The 24,776-nt window shown below is 48.1% G+C and overlaps 1 protein-coding gene across 1 annotated transcript in view; it reads right to left on the bottom strand.

The window, feature by feature from the left end:
• LOC147691987 (cytochrome P450 2C19-like) overlaps positions 1-20,996 on the bottom strand; it is a 366,046-nt gene extending 345,050 nt beyond the window's left edge. Inside the window, exon 1 of the mRNA XM_086938278.1 lies at positions 20,724-20,996. Within this exon, the coding sequence (XP_086794404.1) occupies positions 20,724-20,903 (180 nt within the window). The 5' untranslated portion in view covers positions 20,904-20,996. The remainder of the gene's footprint in view (positions 1-20,723) is intronic.
• Between the last annotated feature and the right edge of the window lie 3,780 nt (positions 20,997-24,776).

Here is a 24,776-nt window from a genome sequence, read left to right as displayed (position 1 = left end):
TCCGTCAGAATTATGTACCATGACATCCCAAAATGTTATTTCTTCTTTGTGTATGGTATAGGTGAAACTAATTCCATAATTTACTCTGTTCAAATGCTCAATGGCCTGAATTAAAGATGATTCCAATCCTTTCCATAGAATGAAAATATCATAGATGTACCGTTTGTACATAATCAAATTTTCAATCTATTCTGGTTGGTTTAAAATATTATCCAGTTCGAATGGATACATGAAAATATTCGCGTAGGCAGAGGCTGCACAATTTCCCATTGAAGTGCTGGAAGCTTGATTAAAATATTAATTCTGCCATTTGAAGTAACTGTAGTAAAGGGTGAAATTGATAAGATCCATCAAAAAACATTCAACTCCTGACCTTTATCAGTCAACATCAAAAATGATTCTACTGCTTCTAGCCCAAGATCATGTGGGATCGATGTATATAATGAACTCACGTCAATAGTACAAATAATCATATCCTTAGTGTACTTCGGTGTATATTCTTCTAGGATATTTAGGAAATCCGTTGTATCTTTTATGTATGTTGACATGGTTTAAACAATCAGCTGTAAATGTTTGTCTAAATACTTCCCAATGGGTTTGTGTATTGATTTTACTGTTGAAACTATTGGTCTGCATGGTGGTTTGGTGGAATGCTTATGTATCTTAGGAACAATATATATATGGCAGTGCTGGATTATTTTTAATCAAAAATTCCTTTTTTTTAGTTCCAATGGTACCTCTGCGTATGGCTTTATCTATAATAGCTCACATAATCTTAGTAAATTCCTTAGTAGGATCTGTGTCAACTCTGGTACAGATGTTGGTGTCATTGACATGTTCATTCACATTCATCAAATAGAATTCAGTATCCATAATTATCATAGCGCCACCTTTATCTGCTTAATTGATGGTTATTTGTGAGTTATTTGGCAGTTGTTTTAAAGCTTGTTGTTCCTTTTGAGTGAGATTAGTAACTTTTGCTTTCGGTTGTTTGAAAATCTTTTCCATGAGATGACCTTTTCAAAGGCGTCCAATAACTTATGACTGATTGGTGGTGTACACTTACTTTAGTTCCGTAATCCCATTAATGTATCCTTGGGTTGTTCCTCAGTTCTTTCTACTATGTTGGTGAAAAAATGCCCTAGTCTTAGAGATCAAAGGAATTTGTACGTACATACATGTGTTTTTATTGCAAATTAGAATGGTAAGTAGATAAATAAGATGTACTTTTCTGTAAAACCTTAGATTGAAAGTCTGTGATTTCTAGTTTGGAAATGTTGATTACTACGTTTTTTGACTCCTCATGTTCTTCGCCACAGCATCTGATTGTTGTTTTGACCTTTCCGCGTCCCCTCCTGGTTCTTCTAATGGGGTTGAACCTGTTACTAAAAAAGGAATATTAGTGGCTGTTTCTTAGGATAAACCGCTTGATGTAGAAGGTTTTTCACTCTCCTTGATGAACTCTTTCCTCTTGAATGGAGGTCTTCTTCTGAATTGCGAGTCATCTGATGATGAAGTGACATCCGTTGATCTTCCAGTTTTGGGTTTCTGCAGACGGTGTCAAGCATAAATTTCTGCCCAGTTATAAACCTCTCCCAACTTGTAATCCAATGTGTCTCCTTTAAATTTTCTAATTTTGCATTCATTGATCTCTTTTGTGTATGTGTCAAACTGTTTATTGATGTCATCCAATATCTCATTTAATTCTTGTTTGTTCAATGCTTGACTGAGTTCCTGTTTGAGTTGTTAATGAGCGTGCAGATCTGAATTGTTTCCCTTGCCTTAGGGTTCCCAGAAATGAGACATCGACATTTAATTTCAGCCATCCAATCCTTGACAAACCAATATGATAATATTTTTGCCATGTATACAAACTTTTGACATGTATAACAATTTTGTGATATGTATAACTCTTCACATGTATAACAATTTTCACATGCATAGTAGTTGTTATAATTATTCTCATTTCCATTCTGAATTTACCTGGTGATACCACCCTAATCATACATCATGGTAATACTTTTTCTAAAGTAGGTTTTCTAAAATAGGTTGAAAATATATAGTGTACACTCGAACCTTTTTCTTTCCATCCTTATTCTTTAGCCTCTTCGTTTCCTTTATTCTCATCTCATCTTTTACCTTACTTTCAATTCTTGATATATGGATGATTTTGTTTTTCGGGATCATTTGCATCTCACTAGTTTTGTGATTATTGAAATCGGGAGTCTTTCTTCCCCTTACTGTCCACCTTCCCTTAGTGTCATAGTCTACTTTCCATTTTCATGGAGTCACGTGAGACAGACCCGCAAAGGTTTAACTCAGCGTCGGGTTATGACAACTTAATAACTTTGCTAGACCAGAGGAGGTTCGCTGTTTGGAATACTCGGGATAAGCATACGGACTTCTTTCGGGTTACTAGACATGTCTATATAAAAAGAATTGAAAGTAAGGTATAAATTAGAATACAAGTGTAATGATAGGAATCTTTCAACTGATAATTGCATTTATTCATTATAGTGACCCCTGAAGAAGTGTTAGTATGCACAAAATGCATTGCGTTTTAACAAATAAACACTGCCCTGAATGAAGTATGCTTCCGTCGTGCTCTTATTGAGAGGTCCGGATGGGCACGGTGGGAACATTAGAAACCTGGAACATGGCATGATTACTCCACTTGTGGAATCTAAGCATGTGAGAAGAGGAATAATGAGGGAAATTAAGGAGTAACAAGTTGGATTTAAAAAGGAGTACATTTTTTAATACGAAGTATTCACAAGGAAGCTGTGCGACTGGTTGGCGCGAAATGTCGCTCCAAAATGGTGTTTCTTTTAGAAAGTCTACATTTTCTGACCTAACCATCCAGCCTGCCTCTGCTAGCGTGTGTATTGTCTGTCTGGTTTGTGAGTGACAGGGGCTGGGGGAGACATTGTACTTCCCAGTCTGCACGCTATGTAAAGAAAACAGAGAAAATAATGGAGAAAGTGTTGAAAGCGTAAAAGAAAAGGTGTGCATCCTGCTTCTATATTCGTTGAATTTCTCAAAGTGGCATTATCAAACACAGAATGTTAAAACCAACTTTACTAAAAGATGTATTATCTTATTCTGAGTTCAGGCATACTAAACTCGAATTTCCACCATGTTCCCTGAGTCAGTTAGTATCACAGGATGTAATGATCAAACTGCCCATTCTGGCCTATAGGGAACAGATAGCCTTACAATTGTGAAAAACAAAGTAGGCTGTATTTCACTAACAGGACATGCCACAAACACTAGGGCATGTCCTACCGTTTACGTACGATGCACCCTGCCCATGGGGTACCTTGAGCCTACCTTAGGGGGGACTCCCTTGTAGCAAACGGCAGGTTTCGGTAACTTGCGAGTGTACACACTGGCCAAGTTGGCACGGCAGCCCCAGGGTGCGCAGAGGATCTGCGATGGCAGGCTACAGTTACACTTTACGGGCTGTTTACGTGGGTGGCACAATCCACCACCCCCTTTTGTACCGCAGCCCACCAACAGCATTCGATTTATAGGCCCTGGCACATGCAGTGCACTTTACTGGGGACTGACACATATAGCAATCATGGAAACACCAATCCATAACACATAACACAGAAAGCATATGCACTTTAGCACTGATTAGCTGTGGTAAAGTTCCCCGAGTCCTAAAACCAACACAAATAGGTCAGGAAAAAATAGGAGGAAAAAGCAAAAAGCTTAGGGATAACCCTGCAAAAAGGGCCATTTCAAACACAACCCCCTTCCAGCCTAAAGCCAGGGTAGACCAATCCATACCTTGATGGACTTTCCTGCTTGGGGCGATAGAACATGTAACTTGGCCTGCAACAGCAGGGTTTCATTCCCGTTTTATCCCTTCCTGAACCTAGTTGGAACCTTCTATCCATACTCTCAGGGCCCCCTAAGTTGACCCATGGGGAACCCTTTTTCTCTCCTGTGAACACATTCTGTGCAGCGCCTAAACTTACTTTGCTCACAGCTGTATCCCAACAGGTCAACAGTAGCCACATGGCCAACACATTGGTGTGGCCCAGTCCACCCCCGGCGTGTTACTCCTGTCCACCTCCCTGGGGCAACCCTGTCTGTCAGGACAGCAAGCCACAGTGGCTACCGACAGTTTTTAGTGGGGCGACCAAGGTCTTATGCCTCTCGGGGCTCTCTAGCCTCTGTGGCACCAGAGAGTGAGGGGGTAGCCCCAGGTGCCTGGCACACTTTGTCCACTCTCCCTCTTGTCAGGCTAGACTGACATCCTGGCACTGACCCCCCAGCCCAGGGTCTGTACCCTGTAGCTGGACAGGAGACTGGGGTGGGCTCTCCCACACCCTGTCCTCCTCCCTGGGGCTCTGTACCCTCCCACCTGGAGCTGTACCCCCATCCAGGTGTCCTGCACAATTCTCGCACCAGTTCAGGGGTGCTATCCTGCAGCTGGTACACCAGCCCAGGGTCTGTACCCTGAGGCTGAACCAGGTACTGGGGTGGGCTCTCCCACACCCGGTCTACCTCCTTGGGTAACTGTACCCTCCCACCCGGAACGGAACCCCCAGAAGACAAACTGGTAGGGGGACTGTTAGTAGTCACCCCTCCCTCCAGGTCAGGGGGACACCCTGAACCTGACCCTCTAACCCATGGTCTGCACCCTCTGGCTGGACCTATGCCTGGCAACCCAGGACTTCCGGGGGAGTACACCAACCCCCTTCAAGAGAAACAAACTCCTCATGAGTTGTGCCAGAGTCCACCTGGTGCAGGTCTCCAGCCTCCTGTCCACCTGACAGAGCATGAAGGCACCCCAGGCCAGAAGTGGCTTTACCAGGGTCAGTCCTGGGGTGCTCTGACCTCAGAGCTGGCAACCCTTGACCCACTGGTCCTGCCAGATTTGTCAGGGCACCTGTGGCAAATGTCCTGCCCAATTCGCCCACCAGTTCAGGACCTCTCTCCAGCAACTGGCCTACCAACCTAGGTTCTAAACCTTCGGGTTGAACCGGGGTCAGAGGCGAGGATCATCTCCCTCTGCACCCACTTCCATAGTTCTGCACCCTCCCACCTGGAGTGGTACCCCTAGGAGGCAACCTGGTCAGGACATTGCTTTCGGTCATCCTTCCCTCCAGGTCAGTCATTACCTGAACCTGACTTCCCAACCCAGGGACTAAACCCTGCAGCTGAGCACCTGCCTGGCGCACCAGGACTTCCTTGGGAGCATGCATGCCCCCCCTGAGGGTAACACATGACTCATGCATTGTATGATAGTCTGCCTGGAGCAGATCTCCTGACTTCTGTCCATGTGACAGAGCACAAAGATCCCCCCAGACAGAAGTGGAGTCACCATGGTCACTGCTAGGAGGTTCAGCCCTATTGGTGGCCCCTGACCCATTGTTTTTTCCACTGGGGAACACATCCCCCTCTCACCCCTCCATATGCACTTCGGCACCCTCCCTACTGGAGCGGTGTTGCCAGACACCAGAACCGATAGGATGTTAATTACAGCAGTCCCCCCAGTTACCCTGTTACCAGGAGATCCCCCTCAATGGACAGCTTACCAGTACAACCTAGACTCCTTACCTGGTGTCCCCTCATGGAACCAACCAGGCTCTGGGACCGGGTTTCAGGTACCTTGGGCCGCAGCCCCTTCCCACTCCTTATCCGCAGAGACAGAACGTGAGTCCCTACACCCTTCCCACGACACCAGGACCTATCTGGGCTACCATGAACCTTTCCCACCACCCTCAGTGGGAAAATACCTAAGCCACTTCCTTCAGGGTCACCCCCAGATGCTTTTCCCGACCCTCTGGAATTCACCTAAAGGTCTGCCTCCAGTGCAAGTTCCCTGGGGTCAGAGAACTCACAATCCACTGGGTGCTGGCACAGCTCTGGAAAACAGGGACTTAAAATATGCTCTCCAATAATTGAATCACACAGCCCCACACAGGAGTTAACTAAACTACCCTACACCCAACCATCCAGTGTCTCAGTAAAGTACCCCACATCATTCTCACAAGACTTGAGAGACAGTGTCTGACTGTTGCTGTCTCTCAACCCATGCTCTTCTGGCTGGTCTCCATACGCACTTACCAGGACTTCTATCATGGGGGAACCCCTCTCCTTGCACCTCTCATCCAGAGTCAGTAGAGTGTCCCTCCCACTACCAGGAATATGATCCCCTTCAGTTAGTTCCCCAATCCACCTCAGGGACACTGCGTACCAGTGGATTAACCTCACAATCCTGAACCCCCTGTTGTATGTCAACCCCATCCTTGAAGCAGGGCCTCAAATCTGTGTGTGCGTGTACCTTACCATCCGGTACTAGACACTGCATTTTTGCTGCTACTATCTAAGCCCTACCGGCTTCCCAATCCAGCTCCAGTTCTCTCATTTTACGCTCATGATCCAAGATCATCTTCCTTTCCTCCATGGCTATTCTTTTGTCTTCTATTTCCCTCTCCATCCGGAGCTTTTCCAACTCAAACTTCCTTGCTTCCGGCCTGTCCTCCAGCTCCTCCAGCTCCTCTGGGGACAAGCTACTGCTGCCTTGCCTGGAGGGTTCCCACCTCCCAAAAGCACATCCACCCTAGGAATAGGCTCCTCAGCCTCTCCAATGAGATCACCAAATTGCCCACTGGCATGTCTGGCTGCTACCCAGGCCCTCAGTGCCTTTTGTGGCTTCTCGTTTCTAGTAAGGCTTCTGATTTGGATTCTTAGGTTTTTGCAAATCGCTCTCAATTCCTTAACATTGTAGGATTCCAACCTTTTCCTCCTCAAAGGCAATTTCCTAGCATGCAACAGATGATGCAATTGATTCAGGCACGTAAAAGTAGCAAGTTAAAACTGACAAGATCAAAAATAGGCCAAAAAGAAAAAGAACCTGTATGTGGTACGTAATGGACTGCGATCTGGTAGTAGTGCACACCAATCACTGTAAGTCAAGTGCAAACATAAGTCCTATCCTCACCGCTGACAACCAATGCTAGAAATGGGATTTCTGGTTGGCTAAGGCTTGCACGAAAGCCAGGCAGAAACCACCACTCTAGTAGGTTAAGGCAGTTACACTCCTAAAACAACCCCTGCTCACCCCCTTGGTAGCTTGGCACAAGCAGTCAGGCTTATCTCAGAGGCAGTGTGAAAAGCATTTGCACATAATCAACAGTAATACTGTGTAAGCACTACAAACGGACACCACAAGAGTTTAGAAAAATATCCAATAGTTTTATTTACTCAAACAAGACCAAATACGATAACAATTTACAGAACAGTACTTTAAAATGCAGAGCAAGATGTCTTTAAACTGCAAAGTTACGTTAAAAACACAGTTCGTACGAGTCGGTGGCTCCGTCCAAGCCTAGAGTGATGCTGAAAACAACAGAGTCTCGCAATTCCAATTGACCGCGTCGGTACGGGCCAGCAACAGTGGGACAGTTTCATTCACAGTACCTTTCTTAGCGCGACTCACACGGCGGTGGGAGTAGGTCTTGGTGTCCATCGCGGTTGCGATGCGAAGTGGAAGCGGTGCACATTGCGGTGCCTCTCGATGCATTGCGAGCAGCGGCTCAGTGACGATCATTCAGACGGCGTCGGTAAGACCAAGGCTTACGGTGCAGGGTGAGACGGTGCTCAATGCGATGCTGGCAGGTTGCGATGCAGGCGACAGAGCCGGTTGGCGGGACCTGGTGCGGGCAGCACCAGGCAGCTGTGTGTGACGAGGCGGTCACGGGTGTCGAGCCAGCAGCGACCGTGTTAGTGAGCCCAGGCCAGCGAAGTGAAGCAAGGCGGTGCTGGATACGGTGCCTCTCGATGTGGTTTGAGAAGCGGATCGGTGACGATCATCCAGGACGGCGGCGGTGAGACCAAGGCGGGCGGTGCAGGGTTAGTCGGTGCTTTGATGCGGTGCCTTCAGGACACAAGGCCAGTGTCAGAGTCGGATGACAGAGTTGGTCGCGGTTCCCTCTTCTCTGTGGCAACTTAAATAATGGTTCCAGGAGTGGTACCCAGAGGTTGGTGAAGTCTCTGCAGTCCCTGAGACTTCTTAACAGGAAGCCAGCTCGGTTTCAGGCCCTTGGAGATACTCAGCACAAGTAGAGAAAGTTCAGTCCTTTCTCTACTTGTGCTGAGGGTGCCTTGGGCCTACCTTAGGGGCGACTCACATGTAGCAAAGGGAAGGTTTAGGGACTTGCGAGTGTGGTAACTCGTCAAGTCAGCATGGCAACCCCAGGCTGCGGAGAGGATCTGCAATGGCAGGCCAGAGTTACACTTTACGGACTGTTTACGTGGGTGGCACAATCCAGTGCTGCAGCCCACCAACAGCATTCGATTTATAGGCAGGGCAGTGCACTTTACTGGGGACTGACACATAAATCAAATATACCAATCATGGAAACACCAATCCATAACACATTTTATACAGAGAGCATATGCACTTTAGCACTGATTATCATGGGGCTGGACCTGGGACAATGATAGACCATGTTTCTTTGCTTGTTGGGGAAAGGGGTTGGGGGGGGTTACGGGTGGGGGGCGTTGAGCGGGGGGAGTTTGCACTACAGAGGGGGGGGGTTCAGGCGGGACGATTGCTCCGATTGGGGGGGCAGGTTGAGTTGGGGGGTTCCTGGGGAGAGAGGGGGGAGGGGCGGGGGGGTTCTCCTTGTCCAGAGGCTTCGGTCGCCAAATGGTGCTCTGCCGCGATCCCTAGCGCAGTGACTTTCGCGACCCGCGGGCCCACGATCCCGGCCGCAGGGCAGGCTTGGCTTTCCTTGTACGACTCCTGTTATGCCACGACACCTCATAGTGCTTACGCTTAATGTGCGGGGACTCAACAGCCCGAATAAACGCAGGGCGATATTATCCTACCTCGAGCGCTCCAAGGCGGATATCTGCCTTCTTCAGGAAACACACCTTGTGCGCAGCGACCAGCATAGACTTAAATCCCGCGCGTTCCCATGGCAGTTCTTTTCCTCTTCCCCGAAGAAATCTGCAGGGGTGGCGATCCTAGTGGCTAAGTCCTTTGAGGGGAAAGTCCTCCAAAAAGAGGCCGAAGTTAAAGGGCGGCTCCTACTCTATAGCTTCCTAATCGCGGGCCACACCTTGTTGGTGGGTTCTGTTTATGGCCCGAACGAGGGTCAGGAAAGGTTCCTGCATACAGCTCTAGAGACCGTTACAGCCACCACACACACTCACTTGCTGCTGGGGGGGGACCTCAACATTGTCTTTCATAACACAGCGGATCGCTCGGGTCAGAGATCCGGTCAGGTAGGGGCGCTCACGGCGGCGGGTCACGCACACCTGACGGACCTGGGCCTCATCGACCTCTGGCGGCACGCACACCCCCAAACTACCGCCTACACGTACTACTCGGCGGCGCATAAGACATACGCGAGGCTGGACTATTTTCTGGGCTCCTCGCAGCTGGCGCTACAAGTGGAGAGCGTGGAGATACTGCCAGCCTCGCTCTCGGACCACTCCCCGGTGGCAGCGACGCTTCGGGTAGGAGCAATGCCAACTCCACAACGGCACTGGAGGCTGCGGGACGGTCTCTTACACCTGCCTGACACCCAGGCCCGGCTCACGACGGCGATTAACCGTTTCCTGGAGCACAACGCCAATGATGACACTACCAAAGCGACCCAGTGGGCAGCCCTCAAAGCGGTCCTACGCGGGGAAATCATCTCCATCGCCACGGCCAACAACAAGGAGAGGGAGCTGAAACGTGCCGAGCTCTCCCAGCGCGTGGCGGAATTGGAACAGATGCACCAACGCACAGGGGCAGCCAGAGCGTGGCGTCAACTATGCGCCGAGCGGAAAATGCTAGCGGCCTTGGACCAAGATGTGGCGGAATACGCCGCGATGCGCCTCAAACACGTCTACTATACCGGTGGCGACCGCTGTGGGAGACTGCTGGCGAGTAGACTTCGGGCGCAAACCCAGAGGCAACAGGTGCGCTCGCTCCGGTTGCCCAGTGGCGACCTGGTCACAGAAAACGCTGCGATTGCGACGGCTTTTGGCAATTTCTATGCGGCGCTCTACGACGCGGATCACTTAGATCCGGACGCCGGCCTAGCCTATGTGCGGGGTGCGGACCTCCCCGCCCTGACCCAAGCCCAGGCGGACTTTCTGGAGCGGCCCATAGGCCTAGAAGAGGTCATCTCGGCCATTGCCCGCCTCAAGGTCGGGAAATCCCCGGGACCCGACGGCTATACCGCGGCTTTTTACAAGACCTTTTGCCAGCAGCTTGCCCCCCTCTTGCGCGACCTGTTCAACACGTTTGACACACCTGGCGCCATACACCCGGACCTTCTGGAGGCGTCGATCTCTGTTATTCCCAAACCCGGTCGCGATCCGGCAGTCTGCGGCTCCTACAGACCCATATCGCTACTGAACGTAGACCTGAAGCTCTACACTGGCATACTAGCAAGCCGCATCGCCCCATATATGCAACAACTGATAGACCCCGATCAAGCGGGCTTTATCCCCCAACGGCAGACCAGCGACAACACCAAGCGGGTGCTGCACCTCATTGAGGCCGGATCGCGCACTAAACCCGGCTGCATGCTGCTCACCATTGATGCGGAGAAGGCCTTCGACAGAGTACACTGGCCATACCTCGACCAGGCCCTCCGTCACTTCGGCTTTGGAGAGAAACTCCGCCACCGCATCTTCAACTGCTACCGCCGGCCCAACGCCGCGGTACGGGTGAACGGTCACACCTCCCCGAGGTTCGACATTGGCAGGGGTACACGCCAGGGCTGCCCGCTGTCGCCGCTCCTATTCGCATTATACATGGAGCCGCTGGCCCAGAGGGTGCGGCAACATGCTCACATCTCAGGTATCAAATTCGGGGCCGACACGCATAAGATCAGCCTGTACGCCGACGACGTCCTGCTGTCCCTCACTGACCCGATGCGATCCCTGCGTGCTCTCTTCGTGGAGCTGCACACCTTCGCCCTGGCCTCGGGCTTCAAGATCAACGAAGCCAAATCTGAGGCTTTGAATGTCTCGCTGAGCCCGAACGTGGTGGCCGAGATTAAATCGGAATTCCAGATCCAATGGTCGGGCGCATCCGTCCCGTACCTGGGCGTTCGCCTGGCTCCTACTGTCCGAGACACTGCGCGGGCCAATTACGAGGCCCTCACCCGCAAGCTCCGGGAGCAGCTCCGACGCTGGAAACCACTCACGCTGTCGTGGTTAGGAAGAATTGCCGCAGTCAAAATGACACTGCTGCCGCAGATTCTGTACCTGTTCCAGACGCTCCCCCTGGACCCCCCGACGGGTTGGCTCCAACAAACGCAATCGGAACTGTCACGGTTCATCTGGAACGGCCGGCGACCCAGGTTCAAGCACACCCTCGCCACCCTACCCCCCGCGAACGGAGGGGTCGGGGTGCCAGACCTCACACTGTATTTCCAGGCGGCTCAGTTGCGCACCTTTGTGGAGTGGTTCCAGCTGGAGTCCGGTAAGCACTGGCTCTTCCTCGATCAGGCAGTGGCCGGCCGTACCCTCCAGGGCGTGCCCTTCCTCCCGCGCCGACACCGTCCTCCTAACCTGTACGCCTCTGCAATCACCAGCACGGCCCTGCGGGTGTGGGATAGAGTGGCCGTGGCCAAGGGGCTGACCACCTTCCCCTCACCCATGACTCCTATCTTTGAGAACCCCGACTTCACACCGGGCTTGGACGCCGGCACGTTCACGACGTGGCGGACGACACCCTGCCGCGCGGCAGGACACATGTTCGATCTCAAGGGCGTACTGTCGTTCCAGCAGGTCAAGGCAGATTACGGCGTGGCCGAATCAGAACGCTTGCAGTACCTGCAGGTGCACCACTGGGTGCTCCATCCCTCGGTCCAGCCCGGAGCCCAACGGCACCTCACGCCTTATGAACGATGGCTGCTGACACGCACCTCCGACAAGAAGCTGATATCGGACCTCTATCAGCAGCTGCTGCTCACGCAGGCACACACATACAATGCGGGCCAAGTCCGGTGGGAGAGGGATTTGGGGAGGCAGCTCACTAGGAAGGAATGGGAGGGGGTATACCATAGAGCCAGACACTCGGCGCACCACACTGGCCTTACCGAGACCTTGACGAAGGTAGCAACATACTGGTACCACACCCCTGAGAGACTACACCACTGGGATGCCCGAATCAGTGACAGATGCTGGAGGGGATGTGGGGAACTAGGGACACTGGAACATCTGCTTTGGAGCTGTAAGGCACTGCGCCCCTACTGGGACCCTATCCTGGATCTTATAGATGCACATCTAGACACACAACTGCCGCGCTTCCCAGCGTACATTCTGCTAGGCCTCCCAAACGCACTCATGTATCCTCTGAAATCCTGGCGCGGGCGCCTGATCGCGCTTGCGCTTGGGGCTGCAGTCCAGAACATTGTGGCGCACTGGAGGGCGACCCAGGCTCCGCAACAACTGGGGTGGCTTCACCGTCTGTGGGCAATCCTGGGAATGGAGAAACTATCGCTGGCAGCAGCGGGGAGGGGGGCGGACTTTGCGGAGCTTTGGCGGCCATTCCTCGCCTTGCTTACTGGGGAGTTTCGGGAGGTGAGCTGTCCACGCTACCTGCGTCTGCTCCGCTTGGCGGAAACACCTCTCCCGGACCCCAAATCACATACCCGTAAGCGCACAGGCCCCACGCGCGTGGCATCCACTGACTGTTGAGGGTGGTTCACGGCCTATAGCTAGATCCCGGAAATGGACAAGGAGAAGGGTGGGCTGGGGTGGGGTGGGTGGCGGGGTTGTTTACAGTTCTTTGATTCTCGTTTTTCTTACAATGCACTAGCACTGACCAGCTTGCACCGTTGTAGCACCTCTTAAGACGCGGCCGGCCCTTTGGGTTGTAGGCGGCTTGCTGTGTTAATAAGATGACATATCCGCTGGCCCTATGCGGGGCGTCCGCGGGGTCGCTGATCTCGGCCTCCCTAGACTGGTGGCGGCCCTTGCAGAAATCGATGAGGTGCATTTTTTGCTTATGCTCAATAAAATATTTAATACATAAAGCAGCTCTCATTTTCACTGTGGGGGGCAAGCTCCGACACCCCCTTCCTCACCCACCACTCCACGCAAAAGCGTCTGTATAAATTAATCACCTGCTCAGAACTGGCATTAAATGTATATGGTAAAACTATATGGAATATGGGAATCCTTGTGGCTTTATGACGCGAAAAATCAGCCCCACACTGTCATTCCCCAACCCATGGCATTTTACTTGTAATTTCATGGTACTGATGAGATTTTACCACTCGGAAACAGTAACGTCACATGTGATTTTGTCGTGCATGAAATTTGCCAAGTACTGTGCAACTTGCAATTAGAGCCATGAGATACTGGCGTTTACCTCTGCCCTAATTGCCTGAATGAATTTTTAATCTGGTCTTTCAACCACACTAATCTAGCATGTATGTGGAGACCTAGACCTGCGTGTCCTAATATACCAACATGAAACTACTGCCATGACCTACATAATCACGTGAAGTGGTTGTTGTAGTGTACTGTGGTTTGAGAATTATTAATCTTCACCAGACGTTTTTCCTGTTTCAAAACAGTGTGTAAAGTTCCACTTTAGTGTCACTCCCAGACCCTTGTCCTCACATTCCAAATGCATGTTGCAAGCATGTATGTGCAGTGAATGTGTAGCGTGTGTGTAGTAGTAAGACTCCTTTTGTGATGAGAATCTGCTGGGACCAGTTGGATGCATTTTGGATGGGCCTTGGCCTAGCATGTCACAAGAAGGAGGGTGGATGCAGCTTCCCCAGACAGTGCAGTCCTATTTACTGTATTCCTGTGGCAGGAGGATGGAGACACCGTCACTGAAGTTAGGGAGGATGGAAATGCAGCTAGCTTTAGAAATTCAATGAGGTCCTTATTAGCAAATGTTGCACAGCTGTCACACCCGACACCAATTCCTAGGGTGTTTTCAGGTGGGTAGGGTGCTCAGCTCACTGGTGGCAAGAGAAGTGCAGGGAGTGGCAGCAGGCCACTGCCCTCCTCACAAGCACTTACCTTGCAACAGCTTGGCCGCCGGTATAATTCTCTGCATTTATGCCTGGTTCCTCTGAGAGAACATTTTTAGGAGACTCCTCTGGTGCCTTCAATCCACAAACAATTTTCTTCCCAGAATCCTGTAGTGAGGGTTCATGGGATATTACCTTCCCAATCCAAGATGGCAGCCACCCATAGACTTCCATTAAGCCTTTCCCTGTCCATCATGGCGCCATTCTTGCATGGTGTAATTTCCTGGTCTTTGGGATATAAAAAGGCTGGAGAATTATTTCCCTTTGCGTCGCAACACTTTGTCAGTCCTGTTGATAGCATCCTCATTCCCAACTGGTTTTCAGTTGTTCCCGGTTCCTGTTTGGCTGTTCTTTCTCTTTCACTTTCCTACATATTCCTTCAGCTCGCCCCTGGATGTTCTGCCTGTTTCCTGGATTCCCTCTACCCACTCATAAATTTCTCTGCCATCTTGGAGTTTTTTTGCCCATCAGGTATTTTCCTCCGGTAGGGCCTTCTTTTGTAATGCTCTATCTGCTTTGGTGTTCCACAATGTTGATGTCATCATGGTTTCTAGAAGGGTAGCTGTTAGCTCTGGCAGACCAAACCCTCAAGACTTGGACCTCCGTTCCTGCCGCTGCCAAGGGCCTTCTGCTGAGTGTCAGTCCTTGGCTTACAACTGCAAAGGGTTGTTGATTAGTTATTTCTGTATACAAAAAGTGATGGATGGAATGCTTGAATTGATCTCAGCCACTGGTAAATACTTGCGCTGCATTCCAATCCATTGTTATTCTGCACATCATGCCACCTCAGTTTGGACCCAGCTATATGCAAACCAGTCTCGACCCTGCTCCAGTCTGAACAGTCAAGCCTGAACTGCCAAGACAGATTCTCCATGAACTGGAATACAAGCAACCAGGACTGGTTTAACCCTAAATATGGACTCATCAGCCAGGTACAGTTTGGGTCTAGTGACAAATTGTGCACAGGGGCCACTTCAGGCGACACACTAAAGTATGCAAAAAATTATGGACGGAATGCCTGAATTAATCGCAGCCACTGGTAATTACTCAGAGTCAAATCCCAATCAATTGTTATTTTGCACACAATGTCACCACAGTTTGGACGCGGCTATATGCAAATCAGTAACAACCCTGATCCAATCGGAACAGTGCAGCCCGAACTGCAAAGCCAGGTTCGCCAAGAACAGCTTTGACCCAGTGACACAGCATGTGTCGGACCCACATCTGGGCATACACGTTTCACGTAGGTTGAGCTGTACCCTGCTGATGAGCCCATATTTAGGGTAAACTGGTGCTGGGTTGCTTGTGTTCTGGTTCAGAGGGGTCCTGGCTTAGCAGTTCAGGCTAGACTGTTCCTATTGGAGCAGGGTCAAGACTGATTTGTATGTAGCTGGGTCGAAGCTGAAGTGGGATGGTGTGCAGAATGATGATGGATTGGGATGTGGCTCAATTGATTGCCAGTGGCTGATATAAATTCAAGCATCGCATCTATTGCTTTTTTGTACACTCATTGTGTCACTTAAGTTGGACGGGTATGGACAGACGTGGGTCTTGTGCACACTGTGTCAATGGAACCAATCGGTGTCTGGCCGATGAGCCCATAACTAGGGTGAAACCGGTCCTGGGCTGCTTGTGTTCTTGTTCAGAGAGGACCTGGCTTGGCAGTTCGGGATGGATTGTTCCTATTGGAGTGGGGTCAAGACTGATTGCAACACCTGGGCCCAAACTGAAAGGGCATGGTGTGCAGAATAATGATGGATTGAGATGTGGCCCGATCAATTACGAGTGGCTGAGATTATTTCAAGCATTCCATGCATCACTGTTTTCTGTACTGATTAGTAATTTCTCCGTACTGCCATTTGGTGGGAGGTAGGGGTTAAGGCTGGGTGAACAGTTTCTGTTCAATCAATCAATCAAAGACATTTATAGAGCGCACTACTTACCCGTAGGGTCTCAAGGCGCTGGGGGGAGGGGGGTGCCGCTACTGCTCAAACAGCCAGGTCTTCAGCTTCTTCCTGAAGGAGAGGTGGTCTTGGGTCAGGCGCAGGTCGGTCGGGAGGGAGTTCCAGGTCTTGGCGGCCAGGTCGGTCGGGAGGGAGTTCCAGGTCTTGGCGGCCAGGTAGGAGAAGGACCTTCCTCCTGTAGTCGCTCTTCGGATGCGGGGGACGGCGGCGAGGGCGTGGTTGGCTGATCGGAGGTGGCGTTTGGGAGCGTAGAAGTTGATTCGGTTGTTGAGGTAGCTCGGGCCTTGGTCGTGTAGGGCTTTGTGTGCGTGGGTGAGGAGGCGGAAGGTGATTCTTTTGTTGACGGGGAGCCAATGCAGGTCTCTCAGATGTCCGGAGATGTGGCTGGTTCGTGGGATGTCGAGGATGAGTCTGGCTGAGGCGTTCTGGATCCGCTGGAGTCTTTTCTGGAGCTTGGCGGTGGTACCGGCGTAGAGGGCGTTGCCGTAGTCCAGTCGACTAGTGACGAGGGCCTGGGTGACAGTCTTCCTGGTCTCGGTGGGGATCCACCAGAAGATCTTCCGTAGCATGCGTAGGATGTTGAAGCACGCCGAGGAGACGTTGTTGACTTGCCTGGTCATGGAGAGGGAGGAGTCCAGGATGAAGCCCAGGTTGCGTGCGTGGTCTGTCGGTTTGGGTGCGGTACCCAGGGCGGGAGGCCACCAGGAGTCGTCCCAGGCGGAGGGTGAAGAGCCCAGGATGAGGACCTCCGTCTTGTCTGAGTTCAGTTTCAGGCGGCTGGTCGTCATCCACTCGGCTACCTCTTTCATCCCTTCGTGCAGGTTGGCTCTGGCGGCGGCGGGGTCGTTGGTCAGGGAGAGGATCAGCTGGGTGTCGTCGGCGTAGGAGATTATGCTGAGGTTGTGTTGGCGTGCGATGGCCGCGAGGGGGCTCATGTAGACGTTGAAGAGGGTGGGGCTCAGCGAGGATCCTTGAGGGACGCCGCAGATGACTTCGGTGGCCTCTGACTTGTACGGTGGTAGGCGGACTCTCTGTGTTCTTCCGTCGAGGAAGGAGATGATCCATTCCAGAGCCTTCTCCTGGATTCCGACGTTGCTGAGGCGCTGTACTAGGGTGCGGTGGCAGACAGTGTCGAATGCCGCGGAGAGGTCTAGGAGGATGAGGGCCGCTGTTTCTCCGTTGTCCATCAGGGCTCGGATGTCATCGGTGGCGGCGATGAGGGCGGTCTCGGTGCTGTGGTTGGCTCGGAAGCCAGACTGTGAGGGGTCGAGGGATCCATTCGTCTCAAGGAAGGCAGCCAGCTGCTTGTTGACGGTCTTCTCGATGACTTTGGCTGGAAACGGGAGGAGCGAGATGGGGCGGTAATTCTTGAGTTCGGTGGGGTCCGCTGTGGGTTTCTTGAGTAGAGCGCTGAGTTCGGATGAAGAATTTTCCAAAGAATGCCTTCCCTTGTTCTTGTCCCTGTTTACCGTTTCACAAAGGCTGATGACAACCAGTTACAGAGATCTCATATTTCAGCGGGTTATTGTTTTGGATACTCCTGCTTGGAGCCAGTTCCAATGCAACCCGCTATGAGAGCCATTGTCTTGCACAAAATCTGTGTCTGAGCTACAGCCATAAAAAGATATTTGAAAGAACCCCATTCTCCAATTCAGACCTGAAGCTGTGCACAATGGATGCACATTCCATTTCTGGTAAATGAGTCTAAAAGAGGGACTGTAAAATGATTGCTCCAGAAGACACAGGAATGGAGGAAACAACACATTTCTGTTAATTGAAAGTGCCATATTTACTACAATATTTGTAATACAGTAAATGAATAAAATATCTCTCTCTATCTCTTTTCTTCTGCACCTTTGATGCATATATGTCTTTCTCTAATTAATTTTGAATTGTTTCTTACATAATCCAATGACACACAGCTCAATTAGTTATAGTCCCATTTCATTGCTATTAAAAAAGAGTATGAGTTGACCATATGGTAGGGAATAGATGACACTACTAGAAATTTCACCTCCTAGGTGTCCTCAGTGAATTATTCACTGTTCTCAGAGAAGGAAGAAGTAGTGGTCAACTCTGGTGTGCAGCTTGAATGTTCTGACCCTTCTCCCTTTAAGAATATCCTTTTATCCCCTTGAGAATTCCTGCCTAAGAGAGAGAAAAGGCAGTGATGATTTCAGGCATGTGGCTTGAATGTTCGCACATTTGTTATTTCTATTGAGGGTGTCCTGAAAGCTACTGATTCCCTATTGATGGAGTTCTGGCTAGAGGGAACAACAATAATATCGCCATGATTTTGATTGGGTGATTGGCCATAAGAGTTGTTCCTAACCCTCCCACTTTAAAACCTGACTTCTCTTCTGCTGTCCTGCCATAATTGGCAAAAGGGCCTATTGCATGTCCAGTTATTATTGAAGGGAATTCTCTAACTGTTCCCACACAGATGATAAGCTTAGGTCAGATTAAAGGACGTTGGTGTGTACCCACTAGTTTGACTCCATCTATCTTACAATTTTCTGTCACACTCCATGCACAAGTGCACCTTCAAGATTGTTGTCAAAAGATTGGAGCAATCCCCTGAAACTCCCACATGATGCTTGATACTTTTCATATAGGTCAGACTACAACCCCACAACCTACCAACCAAGCACAAAGAACAAGAAGATGGTATATCTCTCAAAATCCATCTATGTCTCTCCGTACTCTCTCTAAGAGAGATCATGATTGAGTCCAAACAACCACAATTATGCTATGAAATGATTTGACCACTTTCCTGACCACAGCACATGATGCCCACTGTTTTCCATATAGGTTAGACAATATCAACATGCATGTTAATTAAACAGGGGCGAATATTAGCTGATGACCCAGAAGTGTTTTGGGGTTTTATTGGGGGAATGAAATATTATACAAGTCTTTCAATACAAAATAGTACAATCCTACTAAGGTCCTTTTTTTCTTTGGTTGTCCAACTTTCCCTGAATTGTGAAGCCAGGAATCACTTGTAAGACCAATATAAATGTGTTAAGGTTTTTATGTTGATTTCAGGTTTGACAACCCTCTCCATCTGTTCTTGTTGCCTCGAAGACCCGTAGCAACATAAAAACCAGGGGATACTTGGGTTTCATTGTAGTAAGGGGAAACTCAGTCCGACAAATGGAATGCATTGGAAGATTTTGCCTCATCCACAAACTACAACTGGTTCCTGAGATGTGGTCTTAGAAAGCAGTATGCGCAGGCTAGTATGCCCACCGTGGACTAAAAGAGTCTTCTGAGTGACGACAACAAACTTGTGCAGCATGCACCCGGGCTTAAATGTAACCCATCATTCACCCAATGTTAGTAACCCACACTTACTTAGCTTCCATACGTGATGAAGGCAAGAGGCTCCAGCCTGGGGCACTGAATAGTCAGTCCCCTCACAGTCATACAAGCTAAACCTCTTGTGCCCAGCCAATAATAATATGCTTCTACTAAGACCTATCACCTTGTAGCCTAGCTTTCTAGGGCAGTAGTCAGTCTTGTTCAGAATGGGTACAATTTTGGTGTCCCACAGTCATCAGAGCCCCCGCAGAACAGAAAAGCAAAAAGATGAAGCAGTTCCAGGGGACACGCATGATTGCTCGGTTCACTGGATGTAAATATAGGGGTAGCTAGAATAAATTAGAGTGTAGAATGTTATGGAATTTGCGAGCCATCCAGAGGACTTTTATCCCAATAATTTAAACATTTCTGATCCAAGGAGTGCAATCAAATAATTTATGTAATACTCACACTCCTTTACTCCTGCAAAGTCACAACATGATTAGTCTGACACCATTTCAGATGTTTCTATAAATTTCCCCAATACATTCTTTGTTAATCCCACAAGTACCACAACACAGTAGATATCGAAGCACTGTATCATTGTCAGCCTTATTTATATGCAGAAAATGTGAGTTGCCTAGACTCCACTAACCCTCGTAGGTTTTTATTCCCGTTTACCCTGTAGTCTGAGTACTGGCTGTACAAAATCAATGCCATTTGTTGAAAACTATAAAGTATTTTAACATGAGGATAATCAATAAACACAAGGTTGAAACATTAACTTATGTAATGTGATTGCCACGAAAACTCTCAATGATACTGAGGTGGTTACTTACGTAAGGGACCCATAAACTGGTGTTAGTTCAAAATTATCACCCCAGATCGTATTTGACTGGGGTTATCCAATGGTAGTATGACACTGGGATACAACTTTTCTAGTTATGGCTTTTGGTTTTACAAGTCACTTGTTTTCAGGTGTTTTATTCTTAATAATTGAACTGAACCAGAATTCCGATGTCCAGAATACACTGATGTGTTGTATGACAACACAGGACAGAAAAAGAGGTGTTCCAAGAACATGGAGCCTTTTCACATTTCTCTATCTGGCTACTGTACATTCTTATGACCTTGTGAGTAAGAACGAGTATGTAGCTGTAGAAAAGTACACAGCATCACCCATTCTTGTGAAGAACCTACTCATTTGTATCATTAGCAACCTCGGCAGATTAAGTTAAAGGAGTGAGAGCATTTGTTTAGAAAATGATAGATCCAAAATTGGCTTCCAAAGACACTGTGTCTTGTCCCTTGGTAAAAAGAGTTACCACCATTTGGATGCTGTAAATTTACCAGAGCTTCTTTAGGGAAAAATTAACAAATTCTCTGAACAATACTTACTCTGAAAATTATAGTCAGTATCAAGCTTCCATACCTTCAAAATGGACTTGACCAAGTTTTTGCTATCCAATTGGAGAACGTTCCCAAGAAATGGAAGTGGAATGGGTCCAGGTGGCAGTTTGCTTCTTTGACGGGCGGATTTCCAGACTGTGATGAAAACCAGGCAGGTCAGGGTGAGAACTAATGAAAGGAAGATTCCACCTCCGAGATCCATAACTGAGAAATACGTGTCAATGATACCAGACCATTACTGTGTGCTCCAAAAAACAAGATCTGTGTCTTGTGTTTTCAATTCTATGGAGAGATGTCTAAACGTTAACAACGAGCGGGTTGTCCAGTCTTGCAAATAAATAAATGTTTAACTTTGAGAGACAGTAGGTCAGCTGACAAATTACACAGCACAGTAACAGTAACATTTCTTTCCAGAGAAACAGCTTGCATGATGACTTTGTCTCCCCATGTAATACACCGAAGGAGAATATTGATAAAGAGATAGATTTTTTAAACATTTTAGGGCAAAAAGCACTAAGAAAAAGTAAAGTGCCACTCAGAAGCTACTCGTTGCGGTTGAACAGGACTTAGGCAAGAATTCAGGCCAACTGCAATGGAGCAGAGGTCTGGTATATCAAGTTGATCGTCCCGGTCAAAGTTTTTAGTTTCTGACTTAGTGTCTGTTTATGAAATTTGAATCCTATTATGAAAGATTGAAGGCTATATCTGATGACATCTGACTTAAGCCGTTCCTTTTGGCGGGAAAAACTCAAAGCAGGAAAATTCAAATTCACATCCAGCAATGGAGATTTTTTGTGCCTTTGCCAGGTCAGGACTAAGGGCCTGATTTATATCTTGTTGGCATGGATACTCAGTTGCAACAGGCACAGAGTATCCATACCACCGAAACTGTGGTCCACCCGCCCAATTTAAAAGTGGACAGCCCTTTGGTTTAATCACGGTGGGGACTACTCCATCCGTGCTGTTATTAGACCCCCTCAACGGCCCGGTGGAGTGAGGGCCGTCGGAGGTTAACTTCTAATTCTGCTCACCAAATTTACATGGGCAGAATTAGAAGTCAGTTTTTACTGCTCATCATCGCCCGGAAAACCATTGCAGTAAGGGGCAGCGAAAACTACAAAATACTCCACTCACCATGGGAGAGTAATTCCACAGTGAGGGCAGAATTGTCTTCTTATTTTTTATTTTTTAAATTAAAAAAGAAAACAATTTGCTAAAGAGCCCCATCATGCTTGACGGAGCTGTACTTCAAATTGCAAAACAACATTGACAAGAACCATAATGATGGCAGTTCCTGGCAATGCTTAAAGAAAGGACTGCCAGCCAGCTTGGCAGTCATTTCATAATGTTTGTGGCTGGAGGTGCATTCAAGGTGACAGAGTAAATTACCCCATCACCCTGACAGTCAAACCTCCTTCTGCCAAAATATAAACCTGCTCCTTAATGTCTTTTTTGGAGCTCAAAAATCTCCAGCGAGGCAAGCCTGGAAGCTGAAGCCAAAACACACACGATGATGGACAGAATGTTGCACAATGGCAAAACATTCACCCCCAGCCACAGATCTGGGTTTAATCCATCGTTATTTTGTTCACCAAGCCACCCCAGGTCAGACATGGCCATATGCAAATCATTCTTGACCTTGTGCCTCATGGGAACAGTCCAGACTGAACTGCCAAGCCATGTCTTCCCTGGACCGGAATCAAGCATCCTAGGACCGGTTTCTGGCTATCAGCCGTCTTCAGCCAGGATAGCTTGACTCCAGTGGCATAGTGAGCACGGGATCCACGTCTGGGCATACCCTTCCCACATAGGGTGAACAGCAAAACACACAAGATGATGGACAGAATGTTGCACAATGGCAAAACATTCACCCCCAGTCACAGATCTTGGTTTAATCCATTGTTATTTTGCTCACCAAGCCACCCCAAATCAGACACTGCCAAATGCAAATCAGTCTTGACCCTATGCCTCATGGGAACAGTCCAGACTGAACTGCCAAGCCATGTCTTCCCTGGACAGGAATCAAGCATCTTGTGTGTTTTGCTGGAAGCTGAAGCCAGGCAGTTCTCACCGAAGCAGTATACCTAAGCCATGAGGGTCCGCTGAAGCCTTCTTTCAGGTGGTAAAACTCTGAGCCACACCAATCTCATTTTCTTGTCTACCAAGGTTCCACCTTGGGTGGTTAATCCTGATCTTCAGGAGTTTGAAAATTCCAAGTCCTAACTTTTTCTTCTTTTTGAAGCAATTTGTCTAAGTCACTTCTAAGGCTCCCAAAACCTGGGGACAAGGGAAAATAGTCATAACCATCCAGCTCACCACACAGGTCACAGAGAGTAGGTTCAGTTGTGACAGCAACCTCCTGCCTTTGGAGGAAACTAGGGCCCGATTCACAGAACTAACTTAAGACAAAATCCTAAACTTACTACTTTTGGTATTCACAGAAGTTAGGATTTTGTCTTAAGTTTGTCTTAAAACAGACTTAAGACAGACTTAAGACAAAATCCTAACTTACGTCTGTCTTACGTCTGTCTTAAGACAAACTTAAGATAAAATCCTAACTTCTGTGAATACCAAAAGTAGTAAGTTTAGGATTTTGTCTTAAGGTAGTTCTGTGAATCGGGCCCACAGTGTGTGCTGAGATCAAAAGGCCTCTCTTTCCTAGAAATATTTTTACACTGAGCTATGATTGTGCACGGCTCGCACTGTTTCCTTTCAATTTAATTGAGTTCCTGAACCCTTCCCTGCGACCCTTCCTGAGATAAGCATGAGTTGCATACTTCACACCCCCATCATCCAACCCATACCATTATATCTGCTCTGGGACCAGTTGTCACACATCATCAAGAGGAAAGCACTGACAGGGGCCAGCAACAGGCAGGCTAATACCAATTAGCCCACTGAAACTTTACAAACGCAAACTAAATGTTGCTATTTATGTATATCTATATATATAAAAACGAAAGTATGTCTGTTTGTCCTTTATGCATTACTACACCATTCATCCGATCGCCATGAACCTTTGGGAAGTTGTTGAGTACACTCCCGTGATGGTTTCTGGCAAAAAAAAAATAATAATTGTTAAAAGTTGTTGAGTACAGTCCTGCGAAGGTTTCTGGCAAAAAAAAAAAAAAATTGTTAAATATCGGCCCCCGGCCCCACAGGGTCCTCATAATCTTTCCAATACTGAACGTTTACACTTTACGGTGCGACTCGCTTTTGCAATGACCATCGACAAAGGGCAAGGACAATAGCTGCAAGTGTGTGGACTAGATTTGGAGAATCCGTGCTTCTCACATGGACAACTGTATGTGGCCAGCTCACGCTTCGGAAAACCTTCTGATTTATTCGTGTACGCACCAGATGGAAAAACAAAAAATGCTGTGTATCCACAAGCACTCGAATAAATAAACAGAATTAAAACAACAATTTAAAATGTTTCAATAAAAATGACGCAATGGAAATTAAATGTTATCATAACAAATTTCCTTAAATTTCCTTTCTTCTGAGATCGCAGCAACGCACGACGGGTAAGCTAGTTTATTTATATTTTATATTAAAATCAGAGTTTGAATGGTCTCTGTGGCATATTCCAAAATAAAGTAAGAGAATGATCAATTTTAGCTTTTCCTTACAGAACACACTAAAGCCCTATACTGTGAAAATAGCTCTTGGAAGATAGTCACTATGGGAACATGCCAACTTTAATTTCTTACATGTTCCACTTTCAAATGCACAGCACTCAACATTATGGTCTATGAGGCCTACTTAGGGATTATCTACTTGATATTTAAAAGTAGGTTTCCTTACTGTTGAAAGGGTTACTGTGACAGGTCAGCCTGCAGGTTTAAAAGCTGCAGCAGTAAGGCTATTCATATTGGCCTGAAGCCATATTTTTCCTTGTCAGGCTAATGGATGGTGCAATGTGTTCCGAAGTCCACAGGTGACATTTAATTTCCATGAAATTTGTGTACTTCTTGCACAATATTATGTGGCCTTGCTGGGAAGTTCAATATGCCAATTAGGAGTTAGCCAATGAATTTATGTTAAGGGTCAGCACACACACTGAGGACTGGTC

This window comes from Lissotriton vulgaris, chromosome 9, assembly GCF_964263255.1.
Source record: "Lissotriton vulgaris chromosome 9, aLisVul1.2, whole genome shotgun sequence".
Taxonomy (NCBI): Eukaryota; Metazoa; Chordata; class Amphibia; order Caudata; family Salamandridae; genus Lissotriton; species Lissotriton vulgaris.
The sequence above is the reverse complement of the archived record's forward strand: the minus strand, read 5'-3'. Positions and strand labels throughout refer to the sequence as shown.